This window comes from Neomonachus schauinslandi, chromosome 4 (assembly GCF_002201575.2).
Source record: "Neomonachus schauinslandi chromosome 4, ASM220157v2, whole genome shotgun sequence".
In the NCBI taxonomy this organism is placed as follows: Eukaryota; Metazoa; Chordata; class Mammalia; order Carnivora; family Phocidae; genus Neomonachus; species Neomonachus schauinslandi.
Genome location: NC_058406.1, coordinates 69,695,143 through 69,710,941, shown reverse-complemented (window position 1 = coordinate 69,710,941; position 15,799 = coordinate 69,695,143). Strand labels below are relative to the sequence as shown.

Genomic DNA, 15,799 nt, shown 5'->3' with positions numbered 1-15,799 from the left:
CACGGAAGGACATCAGTGACGTAGACTCCAGTGTGCAGGGATCTGGTGGAATCCAGTGCCGTCACCTGTATTTTATAAAACCCCTATCAGTGGGTAAATCACCCATTGATTAAGTCACCTACCATGTGTAGAGAAATTTAGTAGGGTTCTGGTGCAGGTAAGGGGATACTGAAGGCATCAAGAGAATTGTGATACTGGTCTGTGCCCTCAGGAATACGATTTATTCCTCTTTCCTTCTCTGGGAGAAGGAAACAACCAAGGAAACAACCAAGGAAACAACCAAGAAATGTTAAAGTGTACTAAATATTACTAAAAGATTTAAGAAAATCCATAACATATTAAAACTTTTAAAACAACACTTTTTGTTGTATTACAGTGTACTGGAAAGGGCATCTGTATTCTCAGTGTTCCACAAGAAACACATGATACAGTCAAACTGGTAGCTGGAGCAGGGGGGACGGTAACTTGGTAACCGGGGGAGGGCAGAGTTTATGGAAGCCAACAAGAGATGGCGCAGTATCATCCAAGAGCTGGAAACAGCAAAGAGCAGTTAGCCCCCTCAACCTGAAAGCCAAGGGGAGGGAGGAGGGGAGGGGACAAGGAAAATCAGTCTCCCAGCCTCGGCCTCCTGCCTCCTCCAGATCTCTTGCTGTCCCCCTTGTCCACAGGAGCTGGAGGGCAAGGCTTGCTGATGCAGTCCTGCAGGGTACGGAGCACAAGGAGAAGGGTGGGGGGGGGGGGTCGGAGGGGCCAATGTATGAGGTCAGGCGCAGCACTCAGATGTCTTTTATATACATTTCCACAACCTGGCCACCTTGACACAGGCACGCTCTTTTACCACGAGGCAGGCACAGGGTGGGAGAGGGGGGCAGGCTGGGGAGGGCTGTGAGCCGCCCACTTTTGTGATGAATGCTGCTTCCTGACCAAGGCTTAGAACTCCTGCCCGAGACCCTGTGACTTGTTCGTTTAGCCATAGCAATGCTCTCCTGTAGAACCTCGGAAGCTTTGATTACAGCAACTGCTTCCTATTAGAGCCACGTGTTTTGAAAATATGATTTCCCTTTCTCTACAGAGTTTTAGGATTTAGTCAGGTCTAACCTGGGCTGGTGTGGTCTCTAGAAGCACGGAGGGGGTCACTGCAGATCATAATACTGACCGATAGCTGGTAACAGCGGGGCGGGATTATTGGGAACAAACAGCAAGAGGCTCTTGAATATCCTTTTTAGGACTGGAGGCAGGGGACAGGGTCATGAAATGGAACGAGCAAGGGAATGCAGTACTATGGTTAGGTTAGGACAAATGGTTTGGACCAAGATTTTGTCTCTTGTGGATTTTACGTCTAAAGACACCTGATTTTCTTCTCGTGGGAAGTCTTTGCTGTAAGCAGGAACTTCGAAGTGTCTCAAAATGTATTTTCACAGTGACCAAGTTCTTCGTACAAGAAGAATATCTTTTTCAGCTATAAATGTCCACTCTTTAAATTTTGGCACTTTCCTCCTTCAAAGAGTAAAGCATGTGATTGCATAATGGTCTAAAGTTTATTTCCTATACAATAGAACATACATAGTTATATTCTTTGTAAATATTAATTCTAAGCATTGTGATTAGCATCTTTACTTTTGAGAGGGTCAAAGGACAAAGTGTATCTGTTATCTTTCTAATCTCATGAGGTAGATGGGATTAAAATTGTATAATACCTTAAGCAAACACAATTAAATATTTACATTATATTCTGATAAGTCAGGGAATCTGCTGATCGTATAAAACCTGTGTCTCCTTTGGTTTAGCTCTGTATGTTTTCCGGTTTGCTTTCCTGTTTAATCAAGAAGTTTAAGACAGACTTCAGTCATCAGGGACAACTGGGGAACAATACGTTTGCTCGCAGTTGTTTATTAAACAATCCCTAGGATAGAAGCAGTGTGTATACCGTGGCCTCTTATAAATCCACCCACTCGACGGAGAGCGAGAAAGCCGTGTCTGAGCCAGCTGACTTGTGGCGGGTGGTCCTCCGTCCCTGCAGGGCTCATCCACACGCAGTGGTACAGTGACCTGTTTATTCTGCGGAGCTCCAGCTGCCGTGGTCCCCTGCGGGTCACCACCTGCGGCCGAGGAGGACTGGAGGCACGGATGTTTGTCATTGCCCAAACGCACCCCGTGGGTGCCTGCCCCTCCTCTGTGTGGCGGCTGCCTGGGAGCTTTACTCCCCGTAGAGGCACTGGGTGCCTTGTGGGGACAGACGGTCTCCATCAGAGCAATTTTGTACGCCTGACTTTACCATTCCTTCTTAAGAGACGGAGTGGCGTGCAGTGTAAGCAAAGTTGAGTTTAGCGTTCTTAAGAGAAATGATCTAGGGTACGAAGATAGGGTGTCAGATTTGTACACTTAACAGGCATCCCTAAGTAAACATATTAGCTTTACCCAATGATAACAGAGGCTTCCAGCACTCTATTATAGACAATCTCCATTTACATTGAACCCCAAACAAATTGCCTCTCCTCTGTGTATTTTACCCTAACCCAGGATAGTGGCCGTTCATGAAACACGCGAGCTCTATTTATCTTAAAATTACTGAAGTACAGTGAAGTTCATAACATCCCCTCCTCTCTCTTTTAAATCTATTTTAGTATTTATTTATAGAACGGTTTTATATTTACAGAAAAATTGAGCAGATAGTATAGAGTTTCCGTGTTATACATCCCCTCCTGTACACAGTTTCTCCAATTATTTATATCTTCACCAGTGTGGTACACTTATTACAATTAGTGAACTGATATGGAGACAGTATTATTAGCTGAAGTCCGTATTTTATTCAGATTTTCCTAGTTTTTGTCTAATGTCCCTTTTCTGTTCTAGGATCCAGAATACACATTATATTTAGATGTTATGTCTCCGTTGGTTCCTCTTAGCTGTGACAGTTTCTCAGGTTCTCCTTGGTTTTCATGACCTTGACAGTTTTTGAGGAGTCCTGGTCAGGAATTTTGCAGAATGTCACCCAATTGGGAATTGTCTGAGGTTTTTCTCATGATGAGACTGTGGTTGTGGGTTTGGGGAAGGAAGATCACAGAGTTAAGTGCCATTCTTAACATATATCAAGATTACAGATTGGCAATATGACTTATCACCACTGTTGTTGACCTCAATCACCTCGCTAAAATCATTTGTCAAGTTCTCCACTGAAAAGTGACTCCCTACCCCCACCCCTTACCTTTTCCTGCTGCCCTCTGGGAGAAATTATGTTCCCTTCTTTTAGAGCAGAGTGTCTATGCAATTTATTTGGAATTCTTCTGCATGGGAGATTTATCTCCTCTTTCTTGTTTGTTATTTTATTCTGTCATTTACTCACATCAGTATGCATTAAGGGTGTTTATTTTATACATTTGTTTATAGTCCAATGCTATTTTATTTTGCTTCTCAAATTGTTTTAGCTTTGGCCATTGGGTCCCCCTCTCTTTTGAAGTTATGTTTAAAGAGGAGCCATAGTTTCTGATGTCCCTACACACAAGGGAGAGGTCTCTACTGTGAGACTGCCCTTCAGACCACCCTGTTCAAGGGTGGCAAACTCTATTCCTCACACCTCTCAGCTGCAGGGCTTGGCGCCAGGTCTGTGGAGGGAAATGAAAGAGTTGTGAGATCCAAATTAGAGAGTACGCTGAAGAAGAAAGTAATAATGCTCAGTTTGGATAAACAGGGGCATACAGGCATGTGTGCACAAGGACTTGATTTCGTTCTATGTCTAACAAGTGTTTACTGAGTGCCTACTATGTGCTGGGCATTGTTCCAGGTACTGGGGATGCACCTTAACGACACAGCGCCCCTGACTTCCTAACGTATGGGAACAGACCATAACCACAGTAGTTTCAGGTGGTGAGAAATGCTGCAGAGAGGGACCAAGAAGGACAGAGGGTGGAAGCGCAGCAGGGTGGTGTGAGGTGCTCTTTTAGGGGATGGCAGAGGAGGGATCTCTGATGCGGTGACATTTGAACAGGAATGAAGTGGGGCAATGAGCCTGTGGCTATCTGGGGGAGGAAGTGTCTGGGCAGAGGGAATAGCAAGACTAAAGGCTTTGAAACTAATGGCTAAAATGAACGTCAGGGATCGTATGTGGATTTAAATCTCCCGTGCTATCCTGAATTTGCCGTTAACGTGAATTACTGAAAAGAATTCAGTGAGCAGACGTGATTGCTTATGCAGGAGCGGTCTCTTTTCTCTGGTCGTTGGCACACCGGCTGACCTAATCTCTAACTCCCTTCTGGCTGGGGTTTCCAGAGAGGAGAGAACTGTTCTACCTTTGCAGGCCCTCGGAGATGAAAATATGCATAGCGCCCACTGACCTCATTCAGGATGCATCCAGTTTCGTCCTAGGAGACAGAGGGAAGTGTTATTGAAAGCCAGCTAAAAGGCCAACAGCCCATGTCCTGTAAGATGTAGCTAGAAATAAAAGCTGCTTGAGTGGTTTTCAAATGTCTTAATTTTCATAATTGTTTCCACATTATGGGCTGGCTGAACGTTTTTTCAGAGAATCAGGTTTGGGAGAGTCTAAATGAGAGCTTTGCTCATGAAGTTTTCATTTGGATTCCACATATAGACTTTCTAAACCATCATTTTATGAAGTCTTAAATTACTGAAGTTTGAAGTTGTGGTAATAGCTCCAAAGTTTAACATCTTTTGTTTTTGGGTCACAACTAGCCAAATCCTCTAAACCTTTGGTATATAAAAAAAAAAAAAACAAAAGAAGAAGAAAAGAAAGGAAAAAAAAAGAAAAAAAAAAACCCAGCTTGGGATTTGGTGGAATTAAACTTAGGAACATTAATCTTGAAATTGACCATATTGTGGGCCTACTTACCATAAAATTTGAGAACATATTTTCAGAAAAGTGCCTCTTCTGTGTTTCTCAGGGCTATTAAAAGAAAACAAAGAAACCCTAGGCACACCTGAGTGACTCAATCTGTTAAGCATCAGACTCTTGGTTTCAGCTCAAGCCCCTCATTTGGCTCTGTGCTCAGTGTGGAGTCTGCTTGAGATTCTCTCTCTCTCTCTCTCTCTCTCTCCCTCTCCCCCTCTCGCTCTGCCCCTCCCCATATTGTGTCTGTGTGCCTGATCTCTCTCTCTCTCAAATAAATAAATCTTTAAAAAGGAACCCTAAAGGCTATTTATAATGTCCCCAATTTTTTTTTTTTATAGTACAAGACAGTCTTTGAATGTGTTTTGATTGGATCATTCTATTTTGGTGATTCTATAGTTATTGTAAGTATGACTATAGTTCTTGGTCTGTCTGGTGTTTTGTTTGCCCGGGGAGAGAAAGTGTAATGTTGTCCATAAGCATGGGGTCCTGGGAGTACAGCTTCCCCAACAGAACCCAGGGTCTTCTCTTACTGGTTGTATGACTGTCAGGAAGGGCACTTCAGTTTCCTCATCTGCAAAGTGGGTATGATAATAGTATCTACATCACTGTTGGGAGGATTAAATGAGATAACTCACTAGGCACAAAGTCATCACTCAAACACTAGCAATTAAGAATAGTAATAATGATATGGAGATATTCAGTAACTAACCCAAGAGCACAGTTAAGTGAAGCTGTTCTCTAACTGACCTTCCTAGTGGGTGATGTGTAAGTCAGCAAAGATGTTTAATTGAACTTGTCATTTTAGTGGGGGAAGAGGTAGTATAGGATGGAGATTCATTCATCCCTTCCACAAATGCTGATCCTATGGACGTGATCTTTTTTTTTTTTTAAGATTTTATTTATTTGAGAGAGAGTGAGAGAGAGAGTAAGAACACGAGTGAGGTGAGGGGCAGAGGGAGAAGCAGGCTCCCCTCTGAGCAAGGAGCCCGATGTGGGGCTCGATCCTGGGACTCCAGGATCATGACCTGAGCCAAAGGCAGACGCTTAACAGCTTAACTGACTGAGCCACCCAGGGGCCCCTACAGACGTGATTTTACGAGGCATGGTCCCTGCTGTACTGGAGCAGAACAGTCTAGCTGTGGGGGAATGGGCATAAAAATAAGAGAAAACACGTAACAAAGGATAGGTGCTCTGGTGAAGATAAACAGGCCTCTAGGGTTACTTTGGATTGGTTGGAGAAGGTATCTCTGTGGAGGAGATGTTGAGGCTGGGATCACAGAATCATATTTTAAGGTTTGAGAGAGTTCAAGAGATGATACATTGATCATTTGTTAGAAGCTCCCTAAAGTTTTGGTAATTTGCAGCTAAGAAAATATGGTGATCCGTCATTAGTACGTCCTGGGGACTGTCAACAAGCTTGGCAGCATATGACAGGGAAGGAAAAAAAATCAAAAGCACTAATTCACAGAACTGCCAGTTATTCATTTTTGGAGCTCTGGGGTGATTGCATTAGGAAATGTTTTACAGGAGAGTTGGGGAAAGTGATGTCACAATTTGATTATAGTTGTCAACGTGTAAGGTTTTACAGCTACATGAAATTTTAAGTAGAAAACCATTTTATTTTCATTATCACTGAAAAACTCTAAAGTGTGCTGTGCTGGTGAGAGTAGTAATAATGAACATAGTGAATCCTTGAAGCTTCTCCTTTGAACATTAATTTTGATTTTTTGGAGCTGTATTTGTCAAAGAAAGGTTGAATACATTAAGTAGAATGTGTGTTCTGAAGACAGAATATTAAACTAGCATTTAAAAGTCTATTTATTTATTACAGAAAATGTGGAACAGAGAAAAAACTGGAAAGAATTGTTTTTAAAATTAATTGTTTTGAAATTAGGAAAATTTAAAGTTTTATTGGTAGTATCTTTATACCAACATCTTTCTGACATATTAATTGATATTGCTGATGAGTTAGTCAAGGATAACATAACTTTTAAATTAGAAATGTGTTTCTCTTAGCTATCCAGAGCATATAGCAATTGATCCCTAATTCTACCATCCTTAATGAAGTATTTACACTTTTAAGATTTTTTCCTTATTTTTTCTATATTTTTAAAAGATAGTCAAGAAATATGTGTGTGTATATGTCTTTGTGTATTATAAAATATGTATGTATATGCATGCATGCATATGTAATTATTTATAATTAAAGTAATAGCATGTGCTTTTTCTCATATTACCACAACTTCATGGTAAATATGATTTTCAGTAGCTGTACAATATTCCATCCTATGGAATCTTTTTCACAGGTTCCCCACTTGAACTTTATTTGCTCTCATTGTTTGTTTCGCCCAAAAGTAGGATTTGAGGCTGTGAGGTAGGGAGCTGCTTGGTAGGAATTCTGGTTAATTATGTTTTTTTTTCTGTGACTTCTCAACTTTGGAAGATAAAACTGCTTCTCAGTCTCAGGATGATTTTTTGTTAAAATATGTCTAAGAATGTGCCATTTGGGTTTTGATGGGGAGAAAATTAAATTGGAAGATTTTTCAAGTAAGAATCATTGAGGATTTAGGATATCATATAATTACAAATTCCATCAAATTTGTGAACCAAAACTAAAATGTTAAGATCCCTTCAAAAGGAAATTAGGAAAATTTAAAGTTTTACTGGTAGTATCTTCATACCAACATCTTTCTGACATATTAATTGATATTGCTGATGAGTTAGTCAAGGATAACATAACTTTTAAATTAGAAATGTGTTTCTCTTAGCTATCCAGAGCATATAGCAAAATAAAATACATGAAATATTTTTTATTAGTGAAAGGACACATAATAATTGCACCATGAAAAATTTCTTTTGGATTATTTGTCTTGAATTTCTATATACTTCCAACACTATTGAAAGCCTGAATTTTCTCCTTGAATATTTAAATTGAATTTTACTAGATTAGGGTCTTCTGTTCAATTCTCATATGCTGCTGGTGGGATTAGAAATATCATCTGTCTTAAGGGCAGTTCGACAGTCTGTATCAGAAGTCTTTAAATAAATTTATATTCTTTACTTCAACAACTTGAAATGTATGGATTAATCTTAAGCAAATAATTGGCCGAGTATGTAAAGATTAATGCACAAGAACCCAGCCTTGTTTATAGAGGCTAAATATTAGGGGCAACTGAAATATCCAACATTTAGGGGTTAAGTAGCGTGTGTTATGATCATATGCTGGAACATTATGAAGCTATTAAAGTTATATATCTATATTTGAGAAAATTACCATGATACAGCATAGGTCTATTGGCCTGTTGTATGGAGCTATCTTCTATTGGCAGTTAAACATTTGTGAATGTCTGCCAAAGAGAGTAATTTTTGTTTTGTCATTAAAATCAAGTCCCCTTCCTTGTAATTGAAAGGCTCTAGAGTCATTTGTCTCTTGAGACCACTCCCAGTTTTTTATTGTAAGCTTATAAAATGATATTTTACCTTCCATTTGCTATGGCAGAGAAGTATGTATCTAATTCATTTAAAAGTATCATTACACCATTAAAATATAAATTAAAAAGAACACTGTCTAAGATAAATTTGTATTTTGTGCTACTTCAAATTGATATCTGATCGGCTTACCCTGATTCTGGGTATGGTATTGGACTGCAGAATTTATGAGAACCTTAAAAGCTGGGGATTTCTATTAAGCTTTTGCTGTTGGAGCCACTTCATTCCCACCAGTGGACTGCTCAGTTTCTGGGCCTACTGGATCTCTGGTTCTCCAGTGAATAATTTGCAGCCTCATTCCTTGACAGGGAGCCCACAGACATTCTCACTCTAAATTTCTGGCTTTCAACTCTGGTCTCCTTTGATTGGAAACTTTCATAGCTATTCAGACCACTGTGAGGCAGAACTCCTGGTCTTTCCACCAAGCGTAGATGGAGAGGCATCCTAAGAGCTCCTCCCAACCCCTCCTTGGCCAGAATCCCTTAGTTTTGGTGTCCAAGAGATCTTGTCATGAGATGAGCATCTTCTGTCTGCCTGATACCCCAGTTTGGGGTCTACTTTCAGACATGTGTCCCAAGGACTTGCCCTCACTTGGCAGGTATGTTGTCACATCCTTGGACATCTGCCCAAACTCCAGAGCTCCGTCTTGTCCATGGAACCCTGCTCTTCCACCACCTGCTGTGTTGAAAGCCCAGGGAAGGAACCTGACTTGAAGTGATTGAGTTGGAAAATCAAGTAAGCACATTCACCACTGGTACAATTTGGATAAGGACAATAAGGAAAAAGTGAACAAAAAAGGAAGGAGGAGTGCTGAGAACACAGTCTTCAGCCCTGTATCACATGCTTCATAAGTGTGCATTGTCATTATAGCTTGAAACCAAAAGATGGTGGAAGGAGGATCAGGAGTGGAATCAGAAGTGGTAGAAAATTATCTCTTGGGGAATCAATTTGGTCATGTGAAGAGTAACTCAACACTCAGTTATCTTGGTGACAGTGTGCCTGGCATTACCAACTTGCCCTTGCCTAATGAACAGAACCCATAAATAATGAATGAGCTGGAAACCACCAGGAGAAAGCATTACTGCACTGTGCTGTAATTATTACTGATGCAGAGTGGATATTGCAGGACTGAGAGTATTTGATCTATTGCTGATCCATGATTAGTCAGTCAGCCAGCCAGCCATTCAGCAAATATCTGTCATGAGGCAGCCCAGGCAGATGGGTCTTGGGATTATACTGGTGATCAAAAGAGACATAGACCCTCCCTCACATTTGCACCTAGCCTGGGAAACAGACAACAATTATTGATGCAAGATAAATGCTGTAATAAGAGGTCAGGGGCTAGAGTCCTGGAGCAAGGGACATTTACATCGGGATCTGAAGGATTAACAGAAGTTGGCCAGAACAGGGGCTTAGCAGTGGCAATTGGTGGTTCAGTGACTGAATTTGCAAAGAGTGATGTTTGTTTCTTCTTTAAATTTCTTTCTAGGATGTTCAGTCCTTCTCCACAATGAATGAGTGTTACTATGATAAGCGGATGGACTTTTTTTACAATAGGAGCAACACAGACACTGCCGATGAGTGGACAGGAACGAAGCTTGTGATTGTTTTGTGTGTTGGAACATTTTTCTGCCTGTTTATTTTTTTTTCAAATTCTCTAGTCATCGCAGCAGTGATCAAAAACAGAAAGTTTCATTTCCCCTTCTACTACCTGTTGGCTAACCTAGCTGCTGCGGATTTCTTTGCTGGAATTGCCTATGTATTCCTGATGTTTAACACTGGCCCCGTTTCAAAAACTTTGACGGTCAACCGCTGGTTTCTCCGCCAGGGGCTCCTGGACACCAGCTTGACCGCCTCCTTGACCAATTTGTTGGTTATTGCTGTGGAGAGGCACATGTCAATCATGAAGATGCGGATCCATAGCAACCTGACAAAAAAGAGGGTGACGCTGCTCATTTTGTTTATCTGGGCCACCGCGATCTTTATGGGGGCTGTCCCCACACTGGGCTGGAATTGCCTGTGTGATATCTCTGCCTGCTCTTCCCTGGCCCCCATTTACAGCAGGAGTTACCTCATTTTCTGGACTGTGTCCAACCTTGTAGCCTTCTTCATCATGGTTGTGGTGTACCTGAGGATCTACGTGTATGTCAAGAGGAAAACCAATGTTTTGTCTCCACATACAAGTGGGTCCATCAGCCGCCGGAGGACACCCATGAAGCTGATGAAGACGGTGATGACTGTCTTAGGTAAGGAGGAACCAAGTGAGCCATTTTCCCCATTCATTCAGCAAATGTTTATTGAGTGTCTAGAGTACGCAAGGTGCTTACTAGGTAGTAGAAATGCAGTAGTGAACAAGAACAGTCATAAATCCCCAACCTGCTTGGAGCTTATACTCTAGTAGGGGAAGACAACATAAGTATTTTAATAGGGATAAACAAAATAATTTTATGATACATTTTAATATAACACTTATAAGATAAAAAGGCTAAACAGGTCTAGTTTGCAATTCTAGCTTCAGCTAGAAGATGACTTTGGAGCAGATGTGAAGGTGGTGAGGAAGTGAGCCGTGTGTGTCTGGGAAGGGCACCAGGCAGGAGATGCAATAAGCACAGGAGCCCAGAACAGCAAGGAGGCCAGTGTGGCTGGAGTAGAGCGAGCTGGGAGAGTGGGAACATATGAGGTTGGAGGGTTAATGAGAGGTGTTGGGGCCACTCAGATCATGTAGGGCGGTGTAGTTATCATAAGGACTTTGGATTTTCCGAGTGAGAAGAGAAGCCATGGGAAGGTTTTGAACAAGGGAGTAACATGATTAGACCTGCATTTTAATGGTATCCCTTTTTGGCTGCCATTTTGTGAGGAGCAAGGGCAAAGGCAAAATTGCTGAAGAGGGTATTTTAGTACTCAGAGTGGTGGTAGGGACTGGGACCAGAGGGCAGTTGGGAGGTAGTGCTGTGTGGTTGGATTCTGGATGTTTTTTAAAGGTCAGGGTGATAGGATTTGCTGACGAGTAAGTATGAAGCAAAGTGAGAGGAGGAGGGAGAGTGGGGTGTGTCATTCTACCGAGATGAGGAGGCTGAAGAGGTTTGTGGGGAAGGTCAGGAGTTTGGTTCTGGACAAATTAAATTTAGAATTGTATTTGGCATCCAAGTGAGTTATTGAATCAGGAGTTCAGGAATTAAGTCTGGACTGGAGATTCACTGAGAGTCATTGGGGGAAGAAATGGTATTTTAAACCTCAAGGATAAGCTCACCATGGTGAGGTGAATGTGGATGGTGAACATGGAGAAGAGGACCAAAGAACAAGCCTTGGGGCACTCCAGTGTGAGGAGGGTGGGAAGGCACGGAACAACCAACAGAAGAGCCCTCTAGGGAGTAGCCAGAAAACCCAGGGAAATATGGTGGCCCAGATGCTGTGAGAAGAGAGCCATCAAGGAAAGGGAGTATCAGCAATGTTAATACTCTTGGGAGGTGGAGTTAAATGAGGTCTTACCGGGCTTAGTTTAACAAACAAGTGGTTTTTAGGTGACTTTGAGATCACATTTGGTATAGCCAAGAGTCTGTTCTGAACAAAATGAAGACAGAGAGGAGAGGCCTTAGGACAGCATGTGTGAACAGCTCTGAGGACTTTTGTTTTGCCCTGCCAGCCCTGTCCCTAGAAGATGTATTCGGTGCAAAAAATTTTCCCCTTGTTTTATTTTCTCTCTGGTAGGCTGCCCCCCAATTCCAGTCCAGGTCACAGGTGGAATTGGTGCTGTGTGGGTTCACAGGACTTGTCTTCTATGTTAGAGAGTCCATTTCTTACCATGTGTGGTGGCCGTAGCAGTGGGGACTGTTCCTGAGAGAGGTCCCGGAGCATGTTCCTGTCAAGTCCTGATGTGTAGGAATTCTTGGGCAGCAATTCATAGTAGAGGACGCAGGGAATATGTGGTGTGGGATGGCAGCCAGCAGGATGTGTCTAGGTCCTGAAATTGCCAGTAAGGTATGGAAGTCAGCAGACACACAGCGTGACTGTTAAAATGATTTCAAACTGAGGATTTATGTTAGTTAACAAGTATTTATATAGTCCTTACTATGTGTCAGGCATTGTCCTCACTGTTTTATGGAGTGTAATCTATTCCATCCTCATGCCAATCTTGTGATGTAGGTGGCTACTGTTACCCTCATTGCCCGGATGAAGAAACTGAGCAGAGCAGCCTGCCCAGGGCCACTCAGTGATGGATGCATAGGGCCCCCAACATACACTGTGCTGTTGGCCTTCAGAGCCCACGTGTTTAACACTATACTCTGCAGCCAGTTTTGATTTATTTGGACTTTTACTGGTTTCCCTGGTTTCCTCTTTGTTTCCTCTTCTGTTTTGACCACGTCATTCTTCATTTAACCCCTTGACAAGAATGCAGGTTAAGAGTAAGAAAGGGAAGGGGGGTCACATTAATCAGTTTTTCCACCCTTGAACTAGACAGGATTTTGATGTTTTTGGCAAAGAGTAACTAACATTCAGTATTTATTGGTATTGTCCATGATGCTTAAAATGACTTGTAAACATCATTGTTTGTAATGACCTTCTTGATTAAAGAGAAAACTCTTTTTTTTCAGCATATTATGTATCATATACAGTGTGAGATGGAAAAGGTGTAATCTTAGGTGGGGAGAACAGGACTCCGTAGGACAGTCTTGGTCACTAGCTTCAGCCTGGACTGGTTACAGAAGGGTAAAATGCAGGAACAGTGTGGTTTTGGCAGGTGTGGTTGGATAAGGGGGAAAAAAAACGGAATAAAGAGTGAAATTGCTAAGTAAGATAAGAGAAGTTGTGGTGCTGACATGGAACAATGTGGAGGAATTGGTTCATGGCGGGAAGACAGTTTGATGGCGAGGACCGGGGGAAGTTCCTTAGTGGTGAGACAGAAGGATCTGGTAGAAGGTGAGAAGTCTGGGGACAGAGGAAGTGAAACTGAAGAGCTGGGTTGTATGAGGTTTTTAGGCTTCTAGATCCTGATTTCTTTGGATAATAGAAGATACGGTTTTAGTCTCAAATCTGTCATTTCCTATAAGGGTGATCTGAAGTACATTATTAGCTCACCTTTTCCTGGTTAAATTTCACCATTTGAGGTAGAATAGATAATCTTTAAATTCTTTCCAAGTTGTAAAATCCAACGATCCTGTTATAACAATAAGTAACCAAAGTCAACACAGAGTTCAGTGTGTTGACTGTGTATCAAAGCACAGAGTCTTTTTCCATAAAAGCATCAACCATAGTATCTCCTTAGGGAGGAAGCCCCTCAGTTGCTCACTGTGGTGCGTGTAAAAGTTCCGTTGCCTAACACAAGTGTGTCCCAAATGATAGTATCTTTGAAAAATCAACAATGCTGGCTTTATCATCATTGTAGTTACTGGTTCTAAGTATGTGTAAATTAATAGCTTAATATTTATTTCTGTAATGATTATCTGATTTAATCATTTAAACCTTTCTGCTTACATAGATATATATGTTGTAGGAAAGGTTAAGATGGAAGTTTCTTATAAGTATGCCTTCTTTTAAATATTAGAAAGTCAATCCATAAATATATATTAACTGTCTCTTAAACAGCACCTAAAAGGCAGAGTTGCATGAATTCAGGGAGCTGAATCTCATTTCCGAGAAGGAAGATGGGATAGACAGGTGGAGTTTGGGGATGGCTTTTTGGAGGGCTTGGGATGTGATCTGGAAGGATGGGTGGGATTTGAATGGGCAGGAGGGAAAGATATTTTAAGTCAGAGAAATGGCAAAATCAAAAGCGACAGTAGAAACATCTAAACTTGCATAGTACCACAAGGAAAGCCCTTGCCAGATGCATGTTGTGGTACAACAGAAAATAGCTCAATTGTGCATCACATAGACTAAAATTGGAACGATACAGAGAAGATTAGCATGGCCCCTGCACAAGGATGACAGGAAAATTCATGAAGTGTTCTGTATTTTTTCAGCCATCAAAAAAAAAAAAAAAAGAAAGAAAGAAAGAAAGAAATCTTGCCATTTGCAACGACATGGATGGAACTAGAAGGTATTATGCTAAGTGAAATAAGTCAATCAGAGAAAGACAATTATCATGTGATCTCACTCATTTGTGGGATTTAAGAAACAAAACAGAAGATCATAGGGGAAGAGAGGGAAAAATAAAACAAGACGAAATCAAAGAGGGAGACAAACCATAAGAGACCCTTAATCATAGGAAACAAACTGAGGGTTGCTGGAGGGGAGGAGGATGGGGTAACCGGGGGTTGGACATTGGGGAAGGATCATGATGTAATGAGTGCTGGGTATTATATGACTGGTGAATCACTGACCTCTACCTCTGAAACTAATAATACACTATTGGTGAATTAATTTAACTTTAAAAAAAAAAAAAGAAATAGCTCAGTGTGAGCCAGGAAAGTTTAGTTGGCCATCCTCTTTGGAAGGAGAGAGGGAGACCAGATGACCTTTGTGTTTCTTTCCAGCATTAGTATTTTGGCTGCACACAAAGCATACAGAGCTGGACAGGGGGCAGATTTTTTTCCTTGTTGAGGGAGGTGGTAGTGTGACAATGGTGGTGTGAATCTTGAATCTGTATGTGAGTGGAAAGGCATTTAGGCGTTGTGTTCCCATTTGAGCAGCCCTGAGGCAGAAAGCTTGCTCATTTCTGAGTCATGATGTGTGATGAGCCCTTTACATGAGAGAAGTTGCTTATTGAATGTTCCCATGGAAAAGACATTGGGCACATATGATCCTGCTTTCTATAGGGCACCAAGGCCCTGCCTAAGAGAGAGCCATGTATTTTGAAATCCTACTTGTTAACAAGCCTAATCGGCCTTAGCAACCAAGTAAGAAGCCCCCCATGGAAAAACTTCTCATTTATTGTCAGACAACCCACGCCGTGAGCTGTGCACATGGGGATGTTCTGTTTCCTGGGAAATGGCCTGGATTTTCTTCTTTTTTGCAGAGTCTTGAAAGGTAAAAGAAAAGTAGGCTGAGGGGAGTTGTGAGCCATACTCTTGAAATCTTCCATAAAAACATCTTCCATAAACCTTCTTGTCTTTCAGGATGGTGTTTTTCAAACCTCAGGTTGTGACCCACTGGCAAGTAATGAAATCAATTAGGAGATTCTAATTGACACTTTCTGTGTGTGCACAGGATTGTAATATAAAATGTATTTCTTAACACGGGTTATGGTCAAGTATGTTTGAAAAGCCATGGTCTTAGGATCAAGGTCTCTTTTCTGGCTAATAATGACTGAAATCTTTTAAATTACGAGAAGCATTATGGTTAAAGGACCTTGGAAAGGTTTGTGGTAACTGAAACAAAGAGCTGGATGTTTTTCTTGTCATTCTCCCTCCCACCCCTCCACTTAGGTCAGTGCTAAATCCTCCTTGCTTTCTCGCAGGGGAGAAAGGAAGGAGGAAAAGTGGTGGTAAAGAAACAGTGCTGGGAGTTCTCACACTGGAAAGAAATGGG

The 15,799-nt window shown here is 41.6% G+C and overlaps 1 protein-coding gene and 1 pseudogene across 1 annotated transcript in view; both read left to right on the top strand.

The window, feature by feature from the left end:
* Positions 1–9,813: 9,813 nt before the first annotated feature.
* The window catches only part of LPAR3 (lysophosphatidic acid receptor 3), a 55,949-nt gene continuing 49,963 nt past the window's right edge, over positions 9,814–15,799 (top strand). Inside the window, exon 1 of the mRNA XM_021690109.1 lies at positions 9,814–10,578. Coding sequence (XP_021545784.1) covers positions 9,843–10,578 — 736 coding nt within the window. The 5' untranslated portion in view covers positions 9,814–9,842. The remainder of the gene's footprint in view (positions 10,579–15,799) is intronic.
* LOC123324652 lies at positions 14,192–14,288 on the top strand (annotated as a pseudogene).